At 50.2% G+C, this 25,745-nt stretch overlaps 1 protein-coding gene across 3 annotated transcripts in view; it reads left to right on the forward strand.

Annotated features, from left to right (window-relative positions):
- Positions 1–25,745, forward strand: part of IGSF21 (immunoglobin superfamily member 21) — a 267,450-nt gene that overhangs the window by 96,297 nt on the left and 145,408 nt on the right. For all 3 annotated transcript variants that reach the window (XM_084651925.1, XM_084651926.1, XM_084651924.1), the window contains exon 2: positions 15,115–15,227. In XM_084651925.1, coding sequence (XP_084508051.1) covers positions 15,204–15,227 — 24 coding nt within the window. In that variant the 5' untranslated portion in view covers positions 15,115–15,203. The remainder of the gene's footprint in view (positions 1–15,114; positions 15,228–25,745) is intronic.

Here is a 25,745-nt window from a genome sequence, read left to right on the forward strand (position 1 = left end):
TTGCAACAGCTACAAATGTCTGTCTGTCTGTCACCATACATTCCTATCTATCAATCTAGGGACTTCTATGACCCTCATTACAAAAGTGGCTGAGACCAGTTCCTGATATCTAAAGCATTACGAGCCTATTTCTGTAGCCCTGGAGTTTGCATCAGCTGCCTGCCTACACAGCTCTCCCATGCCCTTCCCTTCTCTGTGGGCTCTTAGCTTCCCTGCTTAAATATAATTAAAACTATTAGAAATAGAACATCAAGCTGCTGCTCTTAATTATAATGCGTAACTCACTTAAAATGTTTTGCATCTCCAAAGAGCTTTACAAACTAGCTGGTCTATTTTAGGTATTTCTAAAGAGCCCATCACCTCCTTATTTAAAAGCCCAGGTTTATCAATCAGTCCTTGCAACACCCCTTTGAAGTGTTATCCACATTTTATAGAGGGGGAAACTGAGGCACAGAGAAGTTAATTTTCAGTCCCTTCATTTTTCAGTCCCCAACTTCAGGCATCCAGCGATTGCAAGAATTGTGGCATCCCAAATTAGTCATTACTTGAACAGGTGGGCCTTCGTGGCTTGCCAAGACCGTGTCTGAGCCTGGATTCAGATTGTGGTCCGCCAAGGTTTACAGCTCCGGTCTGTAACCACTAGCCCATGCTGCCTCTCTTTTGCGGTACGACTGAGTGTGCAGTATTCGTCTGTGGGGTACAGTGTGGATTTATCATGGAAATGTGTAGTAATGTCTTTGTAAATACCATAAGGATTGTGTTCTATTTCCGTGCTTTGCTCATGGCAAACTCCTGCCAGGTGTAAAGAATGAAATCGATTTGCCCAGTCAGTTCAGGTTTATCCTCTGCGCTGTGACTCAGGTCTCTACCACCCTGGTGCCTTTCTGGTCCTCTTCACGTTCTCTGCGTGACACTTCCATCTGGAGAGCTATTGCTATTTCTCACAGCACATATCTTGGGCTTTCTCAGTGTCGCATTCTTATGGTGATACAATGGCTACAAACAGCCATTTTAAAAAAAAAAGCCCATTGCAGTCTTCCATGCGTGCTAAAGATGTGAGAGCTGCGATCTGCGTCTGTCTCGTGGTAAATTGGTACCTCCATACCCACCGGTTCGGAAGACAGGACTGGAGTCAGTCTTCTGGTTCGTGCCCATCTCTAGTAGCGATGGCCAGCGGTTTGGCTGGCTCTGTGAAATGAACTCACTCTAGAGTCCACATCACAAACTCTCGTTACATTGCTATAGATAGATGATGGCAGCACCCAGAGGAGCCAGCTGAGATCAGGGCCCCATCGCACTGGTGCTGCGTATACACGTAGTGCGTGATCGTTGCTGCCCCAGAGAGCTGACAGCCTCACCGGACAACACAGACAAAGGGATCAGCATTCTCCCCATTTTACTGCTGGAGAACTAAGATCCAGATGGATGGAAGCCCAGATCCACAAAGGCACTTAAGCACCTAACCCCCGCCTTAAGCACCTATCTCCATGCTTTAGGTTTCCTTGTGATTCGCAGAAGTCTTGCCAAACGATGTAGGTGACCAAACTCACTGGGCACCTAAGTTTCCAGGGTAAAAGTCCCCTCAGTGCTTAAATTTCATCCTCAGGTCCTGTTCAAAATCTCCCATGGGGGAGAGGGAGTGGTACCCACCTTACACATTTTAGGCCAGTGGTTAGTGCGCTCTCTTGGGAGGTGGGAGTCCAGGGTTCAATCCCCTCTCTGTCAGAGGGAGACACAAAGATTTGAGGCGGGGTCTCCCACCTCTCAGGAAAGGGCTTTAATCACCGGATGTGTGGGGGGGGGCTGCCCTAGTCTCTCCTGTCGAAGCTGCTCCAGGGTAGATAGATAATTAATCAGTGGAGCAGGTGGTCTCCTACCACCCGGCTAGAGAGCCATTCTGACTCCTCCTCTTTCTCTGGCCCTGTGACTCGAAGTTCCTCCCTGTTACAAGGCAGGTGGCCTCGCTACCTCCTCCTCCGGCCATTTTGCATGAAGTGAGGTGGGCACCTAACACATTCTTGCAAGGAACAATTTGGGCGCCTGATTCGCCTGCTTCTGGGGGCAAGGTTCCTGCTCCTGGATTGCTCATCAGAGCTAGGCAGGCTCCTAAAATCTAGGCTATCGCTGAGAGCGGGACAGGGATTAGCTCACACCCCTCTGGCCGGCATCTCCCGTCGGCTAGCGTGCCGGCATTGGGAACCACAGTTGAAGATGCAATCTCTCCCCATTTGTTACCTAGGGAGCCTTGGTGCCTACCTCAGGCTTCGTGTGTTCCTGTGGTTTTTCTAGGCACCTAAGAGTTGAGCGCTGTGGCGCCAAGAACGTCAGAATACCTAAGTGCCTGTGTGAATCTGGGCCGAAGTGACTTGCCCAAGGGCCCACACAGCCAGGAATTGAACCCAGGCCTTCAATCTCAACCCTTTGCCCTCAGCAAGGCCCGGTGGATAGGCCGCTGGAATGGGGGCTCAGGAAACCTTGGGTGAAATCCTGGCCCTATTAAAATCAATAGCAAAGCTCCCTTTGATTTCACTGGAGTGGGTGTTTCACCCTGGATTCTCTCCCAGCTCTGCCACTGACCTCAGGCAAATAGCTTCCCCTCCCCGTGCCTCAGTTTCCTCACCTGTAAAATGGTGGGAATGATACTGGCCTTCTTTGTAACGTGCTTTGAGGTCTGTGGAGGAAATGCCCATTACTCACCCAAGGTCTCCCTTCGTCCCACTGGACACCCTTGCTACCTGCAGACATGACCATTTCCATCCCCCCCGCCATCTCACTTCCAGATCAGAGCCATGGGGAGGAGGCATGAGCCCAGTGGTCGGAGCACTGGCTTGGAGGACCCACGTTCCCTTCCCTGCTCTGCCACAGACTTCGTGTGTGACCAAGTGACTTGGCCATGTCACTTAGCTGCTCGGTGCCTCAGTTTCCCACCTGTGAAACACACAGGGACGTTGGGAGGATAAAGATTGTGAGATGCTCAGATACTACATTGATGGGGGCAGACAAGTACCTAAGACAGATAGCTAGAGCTGCGGTGCCTTGCAGAGGGAAGCTGCCTGCTCTTCAGCTAAATAAAGACTCTGGTTTCCAGGGCTGTCAATCTAACCCTTTTCACCAGCACTAGGAAATACACACACAAAAATGAAATGAAATCAGGAGACCTCGTGACCCCTTCTCGGCAATGTTCCTGCAATCTGTTTGCAGCAATCGATGGGAGGAAGTTAGATGGGAAAACGAAACAGAATAAAATAGCCATCCAGTGACAAGCAAGCGTTTTATAACAGCTAGAAAGCAGTGCTCTGATTCCTATCTTTGGCATGTGCTCATTTCATAAAGTATTAACAGGAAGCAGGGATTACATCGCCCGTCGTGTGAGCAGGGAGAGAGGATCCCCCCGAATGCTGCTAGGGAGATATGGGGGGCAACAAACATGGCTCATTTTCTGGTTGAAGTTGAAGCCAAGGGGTTAGCAGCGCTACATAAGAACGGCCATACGGGGTCAGACCCAAGGTCTATCTAGCCCAGTATCCTGTCATGTGACAGTGGCCAATGCCAGGCGCCCCAGAGGAAATGAACAGAACAGGTTTTCATCCAGGGACCCATCCTCTGTCGCCGTCAGCCTATGCTGGCTGCAGCAGGTGAGCCAGGGAGGGAGATTGCTTCGTTCCAGCATAGGTTAGTGCTCAGCAGTGGCTGGCATTGCTGACAGTGGCACCTGCCGCTCTGGTCCGGCTGGGGTGGTCCCAGCGCTGGGCACTGCGGCCTGATGCATGGGGCCACAGCACTGCTTAAGTTTGGCCTGGGCACCCTCCCCACCCCTCATGATGGAGGGGCTGCCGGGCCAGACCTGAGCGAGTGACGTAGCGACCCCCCCTGGCACAACACCCGGAGTGGGGAACTGGGCCCAGCCCTGCGGGACAGGAGCCACAGGAGTGGCCGTTGCGGGGTGAGTTTTGCACTTGATCGTGTTGTTTCACGTATGCAAAACCACGGGGCTCTAGGAATTGCCATATGGGATCAAACCCGTGGACCATCCTGTCTCTCACGGTGGCCAGTGCCAGATGCCCGGGAGGAACGTGTAAAAAAGAGAACCCCTCTTGTCTACTGACGTGTCTCTTACAAAACTCCTGGCACTGCCTCTGCTCTCTAGGTGGCCCCATTCAAAGAGACTCTGCACCCCCTCACACAGACTAAGTGAAGGCTTCGCCCACCTCATGCAGCCACTCACTGCATTGCCAGCCAGTCACCCAGGCTTATGCGGGAAGAGCAGACCAAGGGAAATGGGACTGCAAGGGATGAGATGATTGCTCTGTGTAGCCATAATGTATTTTCCCCAAGGTGCACTTGCGCAGCTGTTAAATCCACTCCCATCCTCTCCAGCACTCGCCTTCCAGACAGCTTTCATTTTTTAAATGTCTCTTCTGGTCCTCTGATCCCTGAAACCTTCTGGGACCTGGAAACATTGCTTTTCTGGAGGCACATGCAATCAGCTGTCATGAGGTGGGATAACTTTCCCTGCCATTTGTCTCAGGAAAGAGACCAATGGGGGACAGGGAGCCCATGGGTGAATGAATGGTCCGTATCTCGGGTGTTTATATCTAGGCTTGAAAGTTGCTAAATGTCGGTACACGTTGATTTCACCATACACAGACGAAAAAATATTTCCATTAGCCACTGGACTATGCAGCTTCTCCCTACTAAAGGGGCTTGATTTAAGTTAAAATCTCCATCCTTCTGCTTCCTGCTCTTCCGTGCTCTGCTCCCATCGGCTTACCTGACATGCTCAGGGAATGTAACGAGAGGGCGGGAGGATGGCCTGAGAGCCCAGTGAAAGGTTATCCCCATCTGTTTCTGCTGCGACTGACTCCGATTTCCCCAGAGGTCAGAGGGTTCTCACAGCAAGAGAAGGCTGGGCTTCAAAAGCACTTTCCTTCTCGGACCAGAGCAGCGATGAATAATATGCATTACAATAGTATCTGCCCCAGCATGGAAGGAACGTCTTCACCGCGTGGGTGTTGGAATTTGTCTCCAGGAGCTAGCGGTGGGTGACCCCTTCGCTCAGGACATGCGTGGCATCGAGCGCCTGTTATCAAACACAAATAAATCCCACCTAGGCAGCCCATCTGATTTAGACAGCGCCTCATCGGCCAGGCTGGCCTTTGGATTTTAACCCTCCCCACCCCTCCTTTACTATTCCTGGGCTCCATCAGGGTGGAACCGACTGCTGAACTCTGGGATTGCTGGGAGGGGAGCTGAGCAAAAGCCGCTCGACACGTTGCTCCTGAGTATTTGCTCCGATAAAAATGTCAGCTACCGCTGTGCTCGCTGTACACGAATTCGCACCAATTTGAAAGCCGGAAGGGGTCATGGGGGATCATCTCATTTGACCTCAACTGTGGACTAACCGCATGGTCATCTGCAGGGCCTGGATCTTCATCGCCTGAGTGCAGGGCCAGGTTTTTAAAGCCAGTTAGGAACCTAAAGAAGCAGACGGGAATCTAGAGGGATTTTTCAGCAGTGCCCAGGCACCCACATTAGATCTCTCCCTAGTCTCTGGTGGTACCTTAAAAGGTCCTGAATATCAGAAAATGCCTGCCCTTTGAAAATCCGGCTCTTCAAGGGGGCCTCACCTTGGGAACCCCAAACTTCTCTCCAGTCACCTTTGGAAACGTAGGCCCGACAGCTTAGCTGACACGTTTGTAAAGGGAATGAGAGGCAAAGCTGGGGCCAGATCCTGAGACACTCGACTCCCAGTCCCTTCCAGATAACGGCTGCCAACGAGGAAAAGCAAGGACGGGATGGAAAAAGGGACTAAGGGAAGACGAGAGGGGCATGGGAGCAGGGAACAGCGGAGCGCCACTAACTGATCTGCACTGTCGCTCAGCATAAGGTTCTGGGAGCGTTTCACATCGGAGCAGAGATTTATCTCCCAGACTCTCCCTGTGTGTGTCTCTCTAATTCTTAAATATCGCTGGTTATTTTACTAAACGTCTCTTAATAGGAGCGCCATAAATGTTGTCACAGATACAGGAGGGAGAGTGATGGAGGTATTCAGAATAATGAAGCGTGGAGTTAAGAAGGATCCGTCGCTCATCTGCTTGCCCAGCCTCGGGCTGCCAGGTTGCTGGGGGAGGGAGGTGGGGGCCGCTCATTGGAATGGATTGGCAAACCAGGCAGAACCGATAAAACAGGGGTTACGTCTTTACGCGCCCTCTAATTAATCTGCAGGATTCCCTCCTACGGGGACCGGAGTTGAGCAATTTAGAGGACTTTAAAATGGGACTGGAGTGGTGGAGACAAGGCTAATTGGTACCATTCCGACAGCTTTGCTGAGAGAAGTGAGTTACTGGTGGAAAGGCTGGTGCGGGGCGGCGGGGGGGAGACACAGGCGTCGTGCTTCTGGACATGAGTTTAATGCTTGTGTGTGTGTGGTGGCAGATCAGGGTGGAAGTTCCCCATTTCCCCCCATACCCCTGATTAAGATCCAGTGTGACAATGTCTGTGTGTGTGGGAGAGAGGGTATCGCCTTCCCCTCAGGCATCAGCTGTGGGTCAGCACAGTAGCAGGATTAGAGGAGAAGCAGCCGGGGGTGGGGTGGGATCGGGGGGTGCTCGTCTGGGCCGCTTTTATTAGCAGTGCGGACAAGCCTCGCATCTCCCTGGGCCTCTGGGTAGGTCTGCACTGCAAAGAAACCCCCCTTGTGCCGAGTCTCTGAGCCCGGTTCGATTGACTCCAGCTCCTGGGGCTTGGGCTCCAGGGCTAACCATAGCAGTGTAGATGCTCAGGCTGGAGCCCGGCTCTGAAACCTGGCCAGCGGGAAGGGTCTCGGACCCTGGACTCCAGCCCGACCCAAACGTCTCCACTACTATTGTTAGCCCGGAAGCCTGAGTCCCGGGAGCCCAAGTCAATTGACCCCCACACTCTGAGCCTCTTTGCAGTGCAGACGTACCCCCAGTTCCCCAGCTGGATTGAGATAATAGCGCTTCCCTGCCTGAGGGGGTTTGTGAGGTTAAACACATTGAAGGTTGCGAGGTGCTGGGGGCCAGCTCGCTACCGCCGCGAATCTCTGGCGCAATCCGAGCCCTTTGTGAGCTGCGGGGGGTGAGCGGCACCAAAGTGCCGAGAGTGCTGAAGTTCTTGTTCGGGTGAGCACGGACTACGAGCGGGGCGGCTGTACCGCCCTGCCCCCGCCGTGTAGCTGGGCCTCTTTCCAGAGAAGTACGCCACAGAAGTGTCAGCCTTGTGTTGTCACTGCCTTGTGATGCAATCACAGCCTCTGTCAGTGCCACGGGCTGGGGTGGTTAAACACACTGGGCAGCTCTTCTCATTGTACCATGAGAACACTTTGAAGTAAGATCTCAGAGCACGTCACTCAGCCGAGTCACTAACGTTATTGCCGTTTTACACATGGGGAAACTGAGGCACAGAGCGATACTCCCTGTCTATCTAAGTACTTAACAGGTGTTACAGGTTGGGCAACCAAAACCAGAGGCACCCAAAATCAGCAGGTCACTTTTGGAAAAGTTGGCCAGAGACCCGTAGCAAATCTCTGGCAGAATCAGGACCTAGAACCTAAATTAGGAGGCTCTCAGGACATTTCATAAGTCAAAGCAATGCATCCATTTAATCCTGTTACACATTAAACACTGGTGCAGTGGGATGGAGGTGACCTGTGCCCTCCTTCGCTGCTTCCTAGCTTCTTTAAACCCACAGACCTGGGAAACACTGTGACCCTTAATCCCAGGACCTGAGCGTCTCCAGCGTTTGATGGTGGTAGCAGCAGGAGCTCTGTGGGTGCAGGGGGCCTGAGGCAATTCCAAATATACTGGCCCTTCGGACTTCCCGTTTAAACCTCGCGACTTTATTCCCACTGCCCGTCGCAATGGCGAGGAAACCCAGAGGAGGCTAGTGTGAATGCAACGCTTTGAAGTCCTGATAGCCGTGCAGTGGTTTTCAGTAGCCTCAGGGCCCCCCCCTGTGTCACTGTAAATAGTCCTGAAAAATCCCAGGTGCTCTAGAGCATTTTGAAAAGCAAGGAGACCTCTGTGTAACCGATACACAGCGCATTCCCTCGCAAAGCGCTGGGATGGGAGTCTCACGAACCTCGGGATTTTTTTCATTCCTGAGCAGATTGCTTGTTTGATCTGGAAGATTTCGCTGTCAGGGCCAATTAGAAGCAGCTATTTAACACAGGCCTGTCTTCTCCCCTACTCCCTGCAGCTTCACCACTCTTCTTCCCTCCATCCCCCTGGCTGGCGGGAGGGTATGGTTGCAGCATGCAGAAGAAGAAAGCTCCTGTCTGTAGTTCCCAGGTGCTGATTAATTTCAAAAGGCGGGCTTTTGTTTGTTTCACTGCGTGTTTTGTTAACCCTTTCGGCATCTCAGTGGTTGGAAGGCTTTGCGGATTGGCTCCTGACCCTGTTTACATTATGCCTCCATTTCCCTTACTTGGTTTTGTTCCTTCAGCAATGCATTTTAATTCACATCTTGTGATAGGGGTGTCTGCAAGTGGGTGCAGTCCCTCCCCTGATTAGAGCCATGGAGACCATGTGGTAGTTCTCTCCCCTGATTGTGTTCCAGTGAGGGTGCTCCTTTATGAGAGTGCCTGAGTGTTAATCATTTGGTAGCGGTCAGTTTCATTTTGTAACTCTGGAATATGCAATCTGTGGAACTCACTGCTGCATGAGGTGAACAGCTCAGATTCAAGACCAAGTGGAACAGAATCCGAGATCCCATCAGTGAGATGGAAACAGAAAGGTGCTCACATTCCTCATGCTTTCACGGCACAAGTTGTCAAAGGAGGTCAGGAAGAATGGCACTGTGTCTTGCAATTAGGTGTGCTGTTAATACCTTCCTCTGCAGCACACTGCATTGGTCATTGCCAGAGACAGGGCACCAGCTCAGGTAAACAAAGAGCATATTCTGATTTATCTGGCTATAGGATTAGATGGATGATTAGTCTACTCAGAAGTAACCATTTCTGATGGGCGTTACAGTGAGAGAGGCCAGGTGGGAAAGTTGAGGGGACTTGGGAGACTCCAAATAGCTGGATGTGGACAACTGATTTGGAATTCTGCTCAAGAATTGCCTCTGCTTATTCTCCATTGCTACCTCCCAAGGCATCCAGAGCTGTCATGGAGCAGGGATCCTGCCCCAGTGATGGACAGAGCGCAGAGCAGTGCAACGTCTTGCATTTCCATTGCACAACCATGGGCCAAGCTAGTTTAGGGTGAATGTGATCGAGGGGGAGAGTGGAGACACGGGACGGTCAGCTCGCCTGCATTTGGAGACCGATGCCCAAGGATTCACTCCATCTGGGCTGCGTTCACTGCCTACCCCTCGCCCCAGAGGAGCAAGGAGTGAGGAAGAAATGTGTGGGGAGAGGACCTGAGATGGCTGTAGGTACAGAGTGGGGAGGGATCATGGGACACAGAAAATACTGAAGCTAAAAATCAATGGGGAGCGATATCTCTGAATCAGAAAAACCTCCAGTCCTGACTTGTGGCCTGCTCCACACCACCAGCTTTCTGACCCTGCACAGCTTCTGCGGAGAGGCTGCCAACTGGACCGGGGACAAACTAGACTCAACCTCCAGACTCCCGTTGTGACCTGAAACAAATGGGAACACCCGGTCTATCTCCTTCCCCGTGATGAGCCAGGCTGGATAGGAGAACAGCTGCATGTCCCATGGGTCACCGAGGAGCAGGTGCTGCATGGGCATTAGCCAATCTCTGCTGGCTGCTCAGAGATGAGTACGTTCTCCCCAGCACCGACCCATGGGACTCTAGATCGTCTAGCAGCACCGCACCGGGCACTGCCCTATCATGCGGGCTGCCCTGCTGCTCCCTTCTCCTCTATCCTGACTCAACACGCCTGCATGGAAAGAGGAGTGATGGGTCCATCCCTCTGCACTGGTGTCCCTGCCCTCCCTTGAAGCAGAGACAGCCCCCACCCAGCAGCTGAGCCTCCCACTGCTGCTGTAACCAAAAACCCTGAGTACCTTTATAAGCACCTGCTCCGCAAGCCAGACTCAGGCTGTGTAACTAATGTGGGGTCATGTGTCACCTTTCCAAGCAATCCCTCAGAGTCACGGTCTGGGCGACAATTAATCCTGAGATTCACTTTGAGAGAAGATAGCAGGTGCAATTCAGCCTGATCCTCCCACCTGAAGCCTCCCCACATCACACACTGGACCTGTTGGCCTTAAAGAGATAGGACCCCTTTCTTTTATTTTTCTCCTTTAGATCTGTTGGCATCAAGATATATCGGGGGCAGGGAACGATTAACTGTCCAGGTTGCTGGACAATTCAAAACACTGCACACTGATCTCATCAGCATTTCTGGTAAACCTCCCATTGATGTCAATGGGAGCAAAGCAATGCCAAGGGCTTTTGAAATGCTACATGTACAGCAGGAACAGGTTTCATTCTGCCGGCGCTGCTGTAAATCCATGGAACTCAGCGCTGTGGAGGTGCAAGATCAGAATGGCCCGAGTCTTAGTGTGGTGGTTGACACGCCAGGGATCAAATCAGGCACCTCGTGCTCTTTAAGCAGGGGTGGCAGAAAGTGATAGCCATTTTTATATAATTGTGGTGGACAGCATCAATGATTATTTTTCTATTTTTATTGATTTACATGTTCACAGTTGCAGGAAAGCATTGGAAGGCTGACAATTGGGGAGATCAGATAATTATTTAATGATAGTAGATGCTGAGATTCAAAAAGTTAAAGCTTTCTAACCTCTAAAACACAAATATTGGACGTCGCCTGTCAGAATATACAAAGTAAACATCCCTAACTCAGGTTTCAGAGTAGCAGCCGTGTTAGTCTGTATTTGCAAAAAGAAAAGGAGGACTTGTGGCACCTTAGAGACTAACCAATTTATTAGAGCATAAGCTTTCGTGAGCTACAGCTCACTTCCTCAGATGCATATCGTGGAAACTGCAGCAGGCTTTATATATACACAGAGAATATGAAACAATACCTATTCCCACCCCACTGTCCTGCTGGTAATAGCTTATCTAAAGTGATTTCCAGCACAAATCCAGGTTTTCTCACCCTCCACCCCCCCACACAAATTCACTCTCCTGCTGGTGATAGCCCATCCAAAGTGACAACTCTTTACACAATGTGCATGACAATCAAGCTGGGCTATTTCCTGCATAAATCCAGGTTCTCACATCCCCCCACCCCCATACACACAGAAACTCACTCTCCTGCTGGTAATAGCTCATCCAAACTGACCACTCTTCAAGTTAAAATCCAAGTTAAACCAGAACATCTGGGGGGGGGGGGGGTAGGAAAAAACAAGAGGAAACAGGCTACCTTGCATAATGACTTAGCCACTCCAAGTCTCTATTTAAGCCTAAATTAATAGTATCCAATTTGCAAATGAATTCCAATTCAGCAGTTTCTCGCTGGAGTCTGGATTTGAAGTTTTTTTGTTTTAAGATAGCGACCTTCATGTCTGTGATCGCGTGACCAGAGAGATTGAAGTGTTCTCCGACTGGTTTATGAATGTTACAATTCTTGACATCTGATTTGTGTCCATTTATTCTTTTACGTAGAGACTGTCCAGTTTGACCAATGTACATGGCAGAGGGGCATTGCTGGCACATGATGGCATATATCACATTGGTGGATGTGCAGGTGAACGAGCCTCTGATAGTGTGGCTGATGTTATTAGGCCCTGTGATGGTGTCCCCTGAATAGATATGTGGGCACAGTTGGCAACGGGCTTTGTTGCAAGGATAAGTTCCTGGGTTAGTGGTTCTGTTGTGTGGTATGTGGTTGTTGGTGAGTATTTGCTTCAGGTTGCGGGGCTGTCTGTAGGCAAGGACTGGCCTGTCTCCCAAGATTTGTGAGAGTGTTGGGTCATCCTTTAGGATAGGTTGTAGATCCTTAATAATGCGTTGGAGGGGTTTTAGTTGGGGGCTGAAGGTGACGGCTAGTGGCGTTCTGTTATTTTCTTTGTTAGGCCTGTCCTGTAGTAGGTAACTTCTGGGAACTCTTCTGGCTCTATCAATCTGTTTCTTTACTTCTGCAGGTGGGTATTGTAGTTGTAAGAAAGCTTGACAGAGATCTTGTAGGTGTTTGTCTCTGTCTGAGGGGTTGGAGCAAATGCGGTTGTATCGCAGAGCTTGGCTGTAGACGATGGATCGTGTGGTGTGGTCAGGGTGAAAGCTGGAGGCATGCAGGTAGGAATAGCGGTCAGTAGGTTTCCGGTATAGGGTGGTGTTTATGTGACCATTGTTTATTAGCACTGTAGTGTCCAGGAAGTGGATCTCTTGTGTGGACTGGACCAGGCTGAGGTTGGTGGTGGGATGGAAATTGTTGAAATCATGGTGGAATTCCTCAAGGGCTTCTTTTCCATGGGTCCAGATGATGAAGATGTCATCAATATAGCGCAAGTAGAGTAGGGGCTTTAGGGGACGAGAGCTGAGGAAGCGTTGTTCTAAATCAGCCATAAAAATGTTGGCATACTGTGGGGCCATGCGGGTACCCATAGCAGTGCCGCTGATCTGAAGGTATACATTGTCCCCAAATGTGAAGTAGTTATGGGTAAGGACAAAGTCACAAAGTTCAGCCACCAGGTTAGCCGTGACACAAGAGATCCACTTCCTGGACACTACAGTGCTAATAAACAATGGTCACATAAACACCACCCTATACCGGAAACCTACTGACCGCTATTCCTACCTGCATGCCTCCAGCTTTCACCCTGACCACACCACACGATCCATCGTCTACAGCCAAGCTCTGCGATACAACCGCATTTGCTCCAACCCCTCAGACAGAGACAAACACCTACAAGATCTCTGTCAAGCTTTCTTACAACTACAATACCCACCTGCAGAAGTAAAGAAACAGATTGATAGAGCCAGAAGAGTTCCCAGAAGTTACCTACTACAGGACAGGCCTAACAAAGAAAATAACAGAACGCCACTAGCCGTCACCTTCAGCCCCCAACTAAAACCCCTCCAACGCATTATTAAGGATCTACAACCTATCCTAAAGGATGACCCAACACTCTCACAAATCTTGGGAGACAGGCCAGTCCTTGCCTACAGACAGCCCCGCAACCTGAAGCAAATACTCACCAACAACCACATACCACACAACAGAACCACTAACCCAGGAACTTATCCTTGCAACAAAGCCCGTTGCCAACTGTGCCCACATATCTATTCAGGGGACACCATCACAGGGCCTAATAACATCAGCCACACTATCAGAGGCTCGTTCACCTGCACATCCACCAATGTGATATATGCCATCATGTGCCAGCAATGCCCCTCTGCCATGTACATTGGTCAAACTGGACAGTCTCTACGTAAAAGAATAAATGGACACAAATCAGATGTCAAGAATTGTAACATTCATAAACCAGTCGGAGAACACTTCAATCTCTCTGGTCACGCGATCACAGACATGAAGGTCGCTATCTTAAAACAAAAAAACTTCAAATCCAGACTCCAGCGAGAAACTGCTGAATTGGAATTCATTTGCAAATTGGATACTATTAATTTAGGCTTAAATAGAGACTTGGAGTGGCTAAGTCATTATGCAAGGTAGCCTGTTTCCTCTTGTTTTTTCCTACCCCCCCCCCCCCCCAGATGTTCTGGTTTAACTTGGATTTTAACTTGAAGAGTGGTCAGTTTGGATGAGCTATTACCAGCAGGAGAGTGAGTTTCTGTGTGTATGGGGGTGGGGGGATGTGAGAACCTGGATTTATGCAGGAAATAGCCCAGCTTGATTGTCATGCACATTGTGTAAAGAGTTGTCACTTTGGATGGGCTATCACCAGCAGGAGAGTGAATTTGTGTGGGGGGGTGGAGGGTGAGAAAACCTGGATTTGTGCTGGAAATCACTTTAGATAAGCTATTACCAGCAGGACAGTGGGGTGGGAATAGGTATTGTTTCATATTCTCTGTGTATATATAAAGCCTGCTGCAGTTTCCACGATATGCATCTGAGGAAGTGAGCTGTAGCTCACGAAAGCTTATGCTCTAATAAATTGGTTAGTCTCTAAGGTGCCACAAGTCCTCCTTTTCTTTTTATCCCTAACTCAAACATTAGTAAGTTCTCGAGCAGCATTTTCCTTACTTTGCCTTTTCGTAAATTTTAATTTTTTTCTGGTTTGGGTGTGTGTGTGATGAAATTGACATTTACTGACATTCCCTGATAAAAATTGAATCCTTCCAAGTCTACCTACAAACCTGACTCAATTTGCACTACAGAGCCTGGCTCTTAAGCTGAATGCCGTAACAGTCCCAGAGCCTCTGTGAATGGGACCTAGACAGGAACATGTAACACACACACACTGATTGGGCGTTATGCTGCCAACTTGTGTAGCCATTTAAACCAGTGCAAAGAGGTGTAAAACGCAGCGTCGCTGACTCTCGTGATTTGATCACAAATCCTACGATAGCTGGTGTTTTACTTACGGTCCCAGCTCTGGGAGTTATGTGATTACACGAGCCTCTCAGCTTTCAAGAAAAAAAAAAAAGTAACTTGCTCGCCCTCCTGTTTGCGGAGGAAAGCTTCAGAACAGGGCCCCACCGTAAGCCGATCTCATGATTTTGAGGGCCTGACTCGTGCTATTTTTTGAACATTTGGTGTTGGCGATGCTGAGAACGTTAACCCCCCTCGTGTGGGTGAGGGGCAAATCATTTATGATTATTCTTTGCATTACCAGGCCCACGTCGCGCCAGGCGCTGTACAAACACAGAATGAAAAGATGGCTGCTGCCTAAGAGGCTTGCAATCTAAAGAGGCAACAGATGGAGACTGACGAGGGAGTACAAGGGAACAGTGAGACACGTGGCAGGCCATAGTCTCTGCATAGCAGCAGTTGTGTTTCGCACCCCTGGCACTGGTGTAAATGACTTCCCCACAGGCAGGGCAGAGGGAAATCAGGCTCAATGATTTCCCCTTGAGGATGTGATCGTGTCTGCAGGAGGAGAAGGGAGAGGAGTGAATAGAGGGTGGGCACGTGGAAGCCAGTCCGTATTTCCATCCCCACTTGGGACCAGTTTCCCAGCTCACTTAGGCCTGCGCCCACTTCCCAGCCCTGCCTTGGCTCATGTTGTGTTTCTCTTCCTCCGTTATTTCACAGGCTACCTGACTGTCAGCATTGAGCCGCTCCCGCCTGTGGTGGTCGGGGATGCCGTGACTTTGAAATGTAACTTCAAGACGGATGGCAGGATGCGGGAGATAGTCTGGTACCGGGTAAGTGACCGCCCGTTAACCCTCCTGTGACAGGGACAGGGTCAGGCAGGCTGTTCTTCCAGTGCATGATGCGAGGCCAGAGCCGTGCAGCTGAGGGATGTCAGAGGAAACTGTCAAGAGGTTTCTCGGTGATGGAAGCATCGATTACCCAGCCATAGCCGCCTGGTCCGATCTAAAATGGGAAAAGGAGATGAGACGGGAAGTCTTGGGTTGGCTTTGTTTTGCTTTTAAATGAATGGCAAAGAAGTAGCAGTGAGATTGTTCCCAGGGCCCTTCTGACACTCACTCCAGTAGTTTTGTGATGCTCCCTTGGTGGGTTTTGGCAGTTTAACTAGCAGGGCCTTGCAAAGAAAGGGAAAAAGCGGTGGCTGTTTATGTCTGCTGGCCACGGTGATGTCTGTAAGATTATTGCTAAGGACAGGCCCTGTGGTATCAGGGCTGTTTGGAGCTGGGGCTCCTGTTAGCCCCACTGGAGAGAGGAGACTTCTTTGCAAAGCATAGATCTGGCTTCCAGAGTTCGGGGGGTCTGGATCTGGCATTGTACAGCTAGGGGCCAACTGCAAAGCTCTGATTTGGCTTGGAATTTTCCCAGTTTTTGGATCTGGGAGTTTCCGTCCAGCCATTCCATAGTTCCCAATGTACACAAGTGTGGCCTTTCATCCCAAAAAAGTCTTAAACCAGCCATTGCATGTTATTTCCATGCTGGGGCAGTCGGCTGCCAAAGTATGCTCCTCTCGGGAGCTGGAAATGTATACCATAATGCCACGTCCAGGCCAGACACAATAACAGTGGGGTCAGAGGCAGCTAGGAGTGACAAAGACAGACTTGCACTGTGCCCAGGGAACATGATCCTGCTGTCTTGTTGGGCCAAAGTGACCTCTCTTCAAGGAGAGGGCAGCCAGGTCAGTGCTGGGCAGAATCATGGGTGAAGGCTGGGGTAGGTCTGAATTGGGAGCAAAAGCCAATCTGGTGCCTGTAACTCTACCCAGGCGAGCACCAGCCAGAATGGGTCGTTTGCGTTCTTGACGACTTCACCCATCTCGCTTTGCCTGTGTTTGAAGGGAAATCAAACTTGGTGTTTATCTGACTTTCCCTGCGAATGGGTGGAGTGACAGCAGAGAGCATCTCTGGCTGGGGGATGAAACGGAGGGCTCGCACAAGCAGGCAAAGCGCTGTGTGTCGGTGCTATTTAAAACATGAAATCAGTGCATCGTAATGACACGTCAGAGGTGCTGCAGCGTGTGTTAAATGGACTGAGACGCATTTGAAACCTGGGGTCAGGGATCTCACTTGCACAGATTGCACAATGCATGGCAAGCCGCGTCCTCCTAATCAGTGGACAAATCCGGTGCCCATGGAAGCGAGGGACTAAGTGCAACCCAGGGTAAACCAGGCTTTGTGCAGGGCAGTGCTGGGCCAACTTCTTTCACAGAGGTCTTCCAGTGCACCTCAGTGCTGAGGTGCTATTCCAGTCGTAGGTCCCCACCCAGCTCTGCCGATACCCCTCAGCCTCCACTCCGCTGCACTGGAATTCACAGCTCTGCCAACACGCCTTGCTCCTTAATCTCAGCCCCCTGTATTGTACAGGCTGCAGCTTCCCCTGCTGTACAGGTTACTCATGTATCTCAACCTGGTAACACGTAGTCCTGGGAGGCTGTGCGTTAATGGGGGAGCCCCTCAAACAACCAGCCAGTTGTGCCAGATGACGTCCATGTGGTGCCCAGCCCAGGTGTATGGAGGTGAAAGGTGGGTGCACTAGCCCTGGTACTACTTAGCTCCCCAAACACTTAACAGACAAACCCGTTTAGGTTCACCCATGGGGCAGCTTTATTAGCTTCAGGAGAGCTCCACCAGCCTTGAATTTAGCCCACAGTCCTTTAATTCCCCAGAAGCTTTTCCCTAACGTGCATCCCTCCCTCCCCTGGCTGCTATCTTCAAAGAGGCCATGGTGGCTGCGCAGGAGGAAATCAGTCTGACCAGGATTTTCAGAGTCGCAGAGGAGACGAGGATAGGAGTGCTGTGGGTTTTGCATTATGGCAGGGAGGATCCAGAGACTTGAGCAGGGAACACTGGAACAGACCCTGCCTTGTTCCTTCAAGGTCTGGGAAGCCATTCTCCCTTTTCCAGCGTTGTTTGCATAGATGCATGCTACAGTAGAGAGAGAAATCATCATTGTGTGTGTGTGTGTGTGTGTGTGAGAGAGAGAGAGAAAAATCCACCTGTGGGTGTGAGAGCATGGATCAGATATGTGGCTGTGCTACTCCTGGGGAGGGTGTGGATTCTGCGCCACTATGCATGTGCAGAATTCATGTCCCTGCAGATTTCTTTGCTTCCCCGCAGCAAAATGACTTTCTGAGTGGGAAGCAAAGGGAAGCCACAAGAGCGGTCATGCGACTCTCCCCAAAAATATGTTTTGGGTGCCCAGGACAGCCGGCAGAGAGATAAATCACTGTGGGGCAGGAGGCAGGACTGGGGAAGACCGAGCTGGTGGCTCCTATCCTATGCCGGCCTCATCTGCTAGTCCAGCTGGGCTGGGGAGGACGAGACTTTCTCTTCCTCTGCATAGTGGCGCAGAATGCCCTCAGGAGTAATGTGCTGATGATTCATGCATATGGGAGATAATCGAGATATTAGTTATATTAGATATTATCAAGATGGGAATCTTTCCAATAATTTCAGGGAGCTTTGGATCATGTCCTTGGAGAGCAGGTGTGAGCCAGGGGGCAGGATCAAGTTTCTTATTAGCAAATTTAGTGCCTATCACGGAGCGCAGACGCACCTGGCAGCGCCTCCTGCTGGTCGTCTTCGGGGAAATAGCATTCAGCCTCCGGAGCGCCTCCTTCAGACCGGTGTCTCGCCGGACCCCAGTGCCCTTGTCTTGGGTGCCCCCTGGCAGTACCCCCACAGTTCTGGGTCTCCCCCTCCCAAGGGAACCCCCACCCACTATCCCCACCTCGCCTCAGTCTTAGGCTACTGCCAGTCACCAACTAGCCCCCGCTCGCTGGGGCAGACTCCAGTATAAGCCACTCATCACAGGCGAGGGGGTTTGGACCTGCTGCCTCTGCCTACCCGTGGCTGCCCCCGTAACCCTGTACTTAATAGGCCTTCCCAGGCCTGCAGCCTGGGACTTTCCTAGGTCCGAGCTCCCCGGCTCCCTGGGCCTTCCCCAGCCCTGCTCCCTATCTAGGTACTTTCTCAGACCTTGCAGCCAGGTCCCTCTCTCTCCAAGCTAGCGAGAGTCTCTACTGAACGTCTGGCTCAAAGCCTTTATAGAGCCAGCTGGGCCCTGATTGCGGTGTGGCCCCCAGCTGCTGCCACTTCCCCCAATCAGCCGGGGTTTTACTTCCTTCAGCTTTTCCAACTCCTTCAGGGCTGGAGCAGGTGCTCACAGGATGGACAGCCCTGAAAAACTACGTCCTTGATTTATCCACAGAACAGGGACAGCACGAGCAGTCGCAATGCACTCCCCCTCCCCACCCACGCCAATGTGCTTGGAGCCCAACCTGCAGGGACCACATGGAAAAGGCAGAGATGGTTTCTAAGGTGTGAACCGAAGCCAGTGGATTTGCACCAGCTGAGGATCTGGCCCTACAGATCTTTAATCCAATCTGTAACTTAATTTCTGATGGTCCATTTACTGCAGTCCAGACACCCAGCGACGAATGAGTGACCCCTCCCCTTCCTTCCGCCTCTTCTTTTGTTCCCTTCTTTTTTCCATGGATCTTTCCACGGTGGATGCTGAAAGCTCCAGCCGCAGTCTCCTACTCACTTAAAAATGAATGATGCTCTTGAGTGAGCTGGTGCAGAGATGCAGGGGCTGTGGAGTTATATTTACACAATTTGTAAATCATTCTGACAAGGTTTTTCTGCAAGATGCTGGCACCAGTCGTGCAGGGCAGCTTCGTCACTTGTTTGGTTTGTTTTAAAGACGCAAGAAGGGCCCTTCCTTGTGGCAGCCCAGCTTCACACCAGCCTGGGATCAGGCCCATTGCTGTGTATATCTCCAATCAAATTGTAGGTTCACATTGCTTCCACCAGACCACAGTGGCCCAGAAACAAACTATTTTCCTGTTTTCCAAGCATTTTGCACAGGTGGAAGATACCAGCATGGGTTTCTTCTCCTCCCTGCCACAAAGGTTAAGGGACCTGCCAAAAACCACAACAGAGCAAGTACCAAGATTAGAACTCACAGCCCCGAGCCTCTTGCTCATTGCACTCGACAGAGCTGCCCCCCGCACTTCTCAGCCACCCGGCAGGAAAGGTATGTGGGGTAGAACATGCTCTAAAGGTCTGCATCCCTAGTCAAGAAAGCACGTTTGATTTTAAGCATGTGCTAAAGTCCCATTGAAGTCAATGAGATTTTAGCATGTGTCTAAGTATTCATCTAGAGCTGCCTCTTGTGTATCACGGCGGCATGGTCCATGGGTCCATAAAGGGGGCTGGTAGGATCCTATGCAGTGAAGTGGATAAGGCTCTATAAGGGTATATCTACGTTGCACCCTAAGTCTGGATCTGTGGAACCCGAGCTCCTAGACTCCATGTCTCCAGGGACGGCTCCACACTTGAGCGTCCACACTGCAGTGTGAACCTGGGTTTACAATTGCTAGCCTCAGGGCTCGCAGCCATGCTAACATCCACACTGCACCGCACAGTCCTTCTGACTCAGGTCTCTGGCTTGACCTGCATCCACACTGCAAAATGACAGGGCTTGGACTCAGGCTCTGACCCACCCCCTGACCAGATCATAGGCCCCGGTTCCTGAGCATTTGCTGACTCAAGTCAGACTGATTTGTGGGTGGACAGAAATGGGGCTTGGGCTCAAACCTGAGCCAGGGCTTAGTGTGCAGTGTAGACATAACCCGAGAAACCGTAAACAGGTGACCGACTAGAGGACTCTGCTTTGATTGGCCTTTTCTCTGAGCTAGGAAAAACAGCATCACAAGGGAGTGATGCAGCTTTGGAGGCCCAGGGATGACCTTTACTCCCTGGATTTAAATGACTGTCAGGAGATGTGTGAACAGCAGCTGCCACCCGGAAAAAGGGGGAGCGTTCAGAGATAAAAATAAAAGCCGGGTTATTTCCTTCCACCTCCTCTCTCGATGGCTGTTCAAAACGAAGAGTGTAATTTGCTTGGCCACCCCAGCACATCATCTTATCACCAAGGGCTGGAATGCGTCTCCGAATGGGGAGGATTATGCAAATAGAAAATCAGCTCTGAAGAAAGTGGGCTAATCCAATATTAGAGAGCAGGGCTGCAACTGAGCGGAAAAGGGAAACAAAATGAGGAAAAGAGAATGGAGCGGGGGCTGGGGGCAAGAACTCACCAAGGGTTAAATGCCCCTCTGTGCAAAAGGCCAGAACTGACGCACCAGTAAAGCCCTCAAGCAATGCACAGGTCCAGTGCTGCACCCTTGGCACGGGGCAAATGTCACCCAAACGGGGTGGACATGATGGAATAACGGTGAGAGAGACTTGCTTGGCCAGCAGGACTTTTCTAACGCCCTAATTCTGAGCCCCGCTTATGCCCCGTGCTGTGCAACAGCTCCCATCACAGGGCTGCTCCATAGCACTCTGCTGCAGAAAGGGATTGCAGCCAGCCACTATCCCCAATGCAGGTGCTGAAGCCCCAGCTTATCTCACTGACTGAGATGAGTCAGTATTGGGAGAAGAGTCCTCAGAAAGTTGCAGGGGGAGGGAGTGCTCCCTGGGGGTTCTGCCCTCTCTGCGAGATTCCCCCTGCAGATGTCTGTATATTTACAGAACGGGCTATGCTGTCAGATGCACCTTTTTACGGCTATAATTGAGTTGAAAATAGGTGTATTTAACACCAGGTTTAATGGCATCTGTTTTTGAAGAGACACAGCTAGAGCGGTGCAAAATCTGAGCACAGACCAGCGTGAATTCAGCTGCACGGCAATGCTGTGACCTGTTCAATAAATGCGTCTTTCCACCCCAAAGGAGGCTGTATTCCAGTGGCTGATACAGTTTTGATATCGCTTTCAGCTTGGGATGAAAGGTGCTCCAGAAGGGCAAGACAGAGCTATGTTATGATCGAAGGATATTACCCATGCTTTGAAATCTCTCTTAAGGACTTTAGAAACCCCTTTCACACTCTAACAATGTAATATGATCAATGCAAATGGTCTTACACATATACACAAAAGCCAGTGACTATGTATATGAAAAAGGATTGGAAAATATCTTTGTACCAAACAGAATTATATACTGGATAAAGAATAGCTTAAAGGTACAGAGCCCATTATTAGTGGAGCTTTGAACAATGAGGAGGTATCAAGAAAAAAAAATCCTACAGGAAGAACTCCTATTTCATCAGATGTCACCAGCCCAATTAGCCATCTCTGTCCCCCGCCCCTCCTTTGCCAGCAAACATACCACTAAAGAGCTGGGTTTTCAGACCCAGGGAAACTTTTAGTTGGCCAAGCTTCCTCTGATGAAGCCACTTCCCCCACTGTGTTTTTCATGTTCAGTCACAGAAAGTCTGCCAAGTGCTACCTGCGGGTGTTGGAAGGATTCAAAGAGTACGCGACAGCTGCAAAGTTTCTGAAAAAGTGGGTCAGGAGATGAATTGAATCCAGATCTCAGCACCCTTCCTAGTCTCTCTCTGTTGTGAGCCATTTCACTTTGCCCTTAACCAGTTTCCCAATAGGTGGTGCCCAGGTTCAAGAGATGGAGCTGCCCCAAATCTAAGCCACAATCAATACTGTCAACTTTCAGTCTCCAATGGGATAACAATATGCAGCTGTTAGGATAATCCCAGGGACATTCCAGATGGGCAGAGGATTTATTTTGTTTCACAAGTATTCACTAGTGACATCATTTTCACAAGCATTGGTGAATATCACTCCGGGCAACATTGTAGCAATGCTACTGTGGCCTCCGTGGTAAAAATGGAACGAGGATCTGCATTCTCAGGGGAAAAGCTCGGGATCATTTCCAAATGTACCGTGGTGGAAATTTGCGCTTTGCTCAGTAAAATGGCGGTGGCGTTGCACTGAGAAAAGGAAAGTGTGGGTGGGGAGAGGCAGCGGTTTTCTCTTTCCAGAAGCTGATTTTCTGCTTTACCAAAAACTCAGTCTGGGATTTTTGTTTATGGGCGGTGAGAACCGTTTTTGGCTCCTCGTCTAGGATGAAGCGAGTTCAGCAGTTGGCCAAATTACTTCTGGCTACCTAGATCCCTTTGGAAATCCCAGAGAACGCAGTTCCCTTCCTTCTGGCTGCAAAACATAGTTCCAGTACCTGTTTAAAGAACCCTATTGGCTTTGTCCCAGGTGTATTTTCTCGGACTTTTCCATAAGGGCAGGTTTGGCAATTACTGGACACATGCGCCTGAAGCCGCACCCCCAAGAGCTGTAGCCTTTTCAGCTCTCAACAACCAAACAAGCATGGGCTGTGTCTGTCCTTGGACGCTCCAGTGTAGCCTAGGTGCCGTAGTTTGCTTGGCAGCACTCCCCTCGCCGTCTGGACTGAGCCAAGAGGAATTGGCTAGATCTGCATCTTAACCCGCTGTGGTCATTACAGATCGCAGGGTTTCAGAAGAACAGTGTAACCCCAAAGTCCTGGTCAGATTCCACCTTGGAATCTGCCTACTGGAGGCCTAATCCTGTGAGGTACTGAGTACCTGCAACTCCCACTGACCTCACTTCTGCAGATAGGACTCCAATACCCCTGCTGCACATCAGCTGACATATTCTTTGCTTCCTGACTGAGGGTCCAACCCCACAAACATTGTCCGGATGAGTAGTAACTTGACTCACATGCATAAGTATTTGCAGGGCTGGGGCCCTTAAAGAGCTGTGATGTTTCACCCCAGAGCTGCTTGCCCCCTGCGCGGTGGATGAAGCAGTATTTGCATGTAGCCGTGGGGTGCAAGGGGCTATTGAAATGTCAGAGAATCGACAAACAGCATCAAGGTTGGTAAGGACCATTACGTTCCTTTCTGCCTTTTGAAGCCGGAGTCCCTGCTTGCAAATCTGTTTGCAAAGTCTGTATAATTTTCTGAGCTCAGAGAGAACACAGGGTTGTGCCAACAATAGAGCTGAGATCAGAAGAGATCATTATGGCATGGTACCAAAGGCTGGTGAGACTGCAGCTGGGATATCTGGGAACCGTGCTACAGAGAGGATAATGAAGAATCGGAAGAGGTGCAGAAGAGGGTAATTGGGCTGCTAAAGAGTCTCCGGGGTTAGCATTACGAGGAGAGGAGAGGGTAATTAAGTTTATATTCATTAAAAAGAGAAGATTAAGATGGGACATGATTCAGCTGTAAAAAATCCTGAGAACAATGGAGAAGGTGGATGGCACGGATCTATTGCAGAAGGAAGACGGGATCAGAAACAAGAGGGAGCGTGAACTGAGTCGGAGGGAGGACGGCACATGGAGGGAGCTCGGGGCAGCATTCTGACACCCCCAGGGTAATGGCACCATGAAACATACATCTCCCCAAAGGCTGCAGCTGAAAACGCACAGGCACCTACCATGGCAGAGGCCAATGCTAGGCACGCACAGGAGGTGCTGGTGTCTAGAATTGCAGATGGGCCTCATTAGAAGCATTGCAGTCTGGAAGGAGGAAACAGGAGGAGTAGAGGGTGGGACTCGGAGCAACTGACTCAAAGCTATTGTTCCTTTTAAACCAATAATTCTAGGGGCCCAGGTCTCAGGAGCGACCCTACAAGAACAAAGCAGAAGGACTGCAGCCCAACATTCATGGGCAGGCCTACAGAAGTGAACAAACAGAAAAAGAGACTTAGCCTTGCACCTGTGAAAGACCCTACAATACCAAGCCAGTGGGATGCAGCTAGAATTAATGGGCAGCCCTACAATAATCGATCATAGGCCACAGTGACTTTCAAGGATCACCAAGAGGTGCTGGAACAATTTTACAATTCGCAACCTTTTATTACAGAGCGAAAACATGCCAGCCACTCAAGAGATTTGCAGCGTTGGAAGGAAAGCCGTCAACTAAGCCAGGGGCCTGCTGTTTAGAAACGAGGGGCGGGGCCAGGGCTGCAAAGGTTGGCTCTCCATGCATGCTGCTCCAGAATTCAAGCTGAGATGCATAGCTTTGTTTCAGGCCTGTCTCTGTCAATAACACAGGAATACAAACTATTCTGAGACCAAGAACTTTTTACTCACCTTACAGTTGGAACAATCAGACTTTTCCATTCAGACAGTGGGTCCAATTCTGTCCTCACTCCAGTTTTACATCAGAGTAACCCTACTCATTTCAGCGGAGTTAACTCTTGCTTTACGGCAGGGAAAGTGACAGAGAATTGGACCTTCTGTTCCCTTCCTTCCATCGTTTGAGGAACGTTGCAAAAAGCATTGTGATCTGGAAAAAGGCTAATGTAGTGCCAATCTTTAAAAAAGGGAAGAAGGAGGATCCTGGGAACTACAGGCCAGTCAGCCTCACTTCAGTCCCTGGAAAAATCATGGAGCAGGTCCTCAAAGAATCAATCCTGAAGCACTTGCATGAGAGGAAAGTGATCAGGAACAGCCAGCATGGATTCACCAAGGGAAGGTCATGCCTGACTAATCTAATCGCCTTTTATGATGAGATTACTGGTTCTGTGGATGAAGGGAAAGCAGTGGATGTATTGTTTCTTGACTTTAGCAAAGCTTTTGACACGGTCTCCCACAGTATTCTTGTCAGCAAGTTAAGGAAGTATGGGTTGGATGAATGCACTACAAGGTGGGTAGAAAGCTGGCTAGATTGTCGGGCTCAACGGGTAGTGATCAATGGCTCCATATCTAGTTGGCAGCCGGTATCAAGTGGAGTACCCCAAGGGTCGGTCCTGGGGCCAGTTTTGTTCAATATCTTCATAAATGATCTGGAGGATGGTGTGGATTGCACTCTCAGCAAATTTGCGGATGATACTAAACTGGGAGGAGTGGTAGATACGCTGGAGGGGAGGGATAGGATACAGAAGGACCTAGACAAATTGGAGGATTGGGCCAAAAGAAATCTGATGAGGTTCAATAAGGATAAGTGCAGGGTCCTGCACTTAGGATGGAAGAACCCAATGCACAGCTACAGACTAGGGACCGAATGGCTAGGCAGCAGTTCTGCGGAAAAGGACCTAGGGGTGACAGTGGACGAGAAGCTGGATATGAGTCAGCAGTGTGCCCTTGTTGCCAAGAAGGCCAATGGCATTTTGGGATGTATAAGTAGGGGCATAGCGAGCAGATCGAGGGACTTGATCGTTCCCCTCTATTCGACATTGGTGAGGCCTCATCTGGAGTACTGTGTCCAGTTTTGGGCCCCACAGTTCAAGAAGGATGTGGATAAATTGGAGAGAGTCCAGCGAAGGGCAACAAAAATGATTAGGGGACTGGAACACGTGAGTTATGAGGAGAGGCTGAGGGAGCTGGGATTGTTTAGCCTGCAGAAGAGAAGAATGAGGGGGGATTTGATAGCTGCTTTCAACTACCTGAAAGGGGGTTCCAAAGAGGATGGCTCTAGACTGTTCTCAATGGTAGCAGATGACAGAACGAGGAGTA

This window comes from Lepidochelys olivacea (assembly GCF_965140295.1).
Source record: "Lepidochelys olivacea isolate rLepOli2 genome assembly, chromosome: 18".
Classification (NCBI taxonomy): Eukaryota; Metazoa; Chordata; order Testudines; family Cheloniidae; genus Lepidochelys; species Lepidochelys olivacea.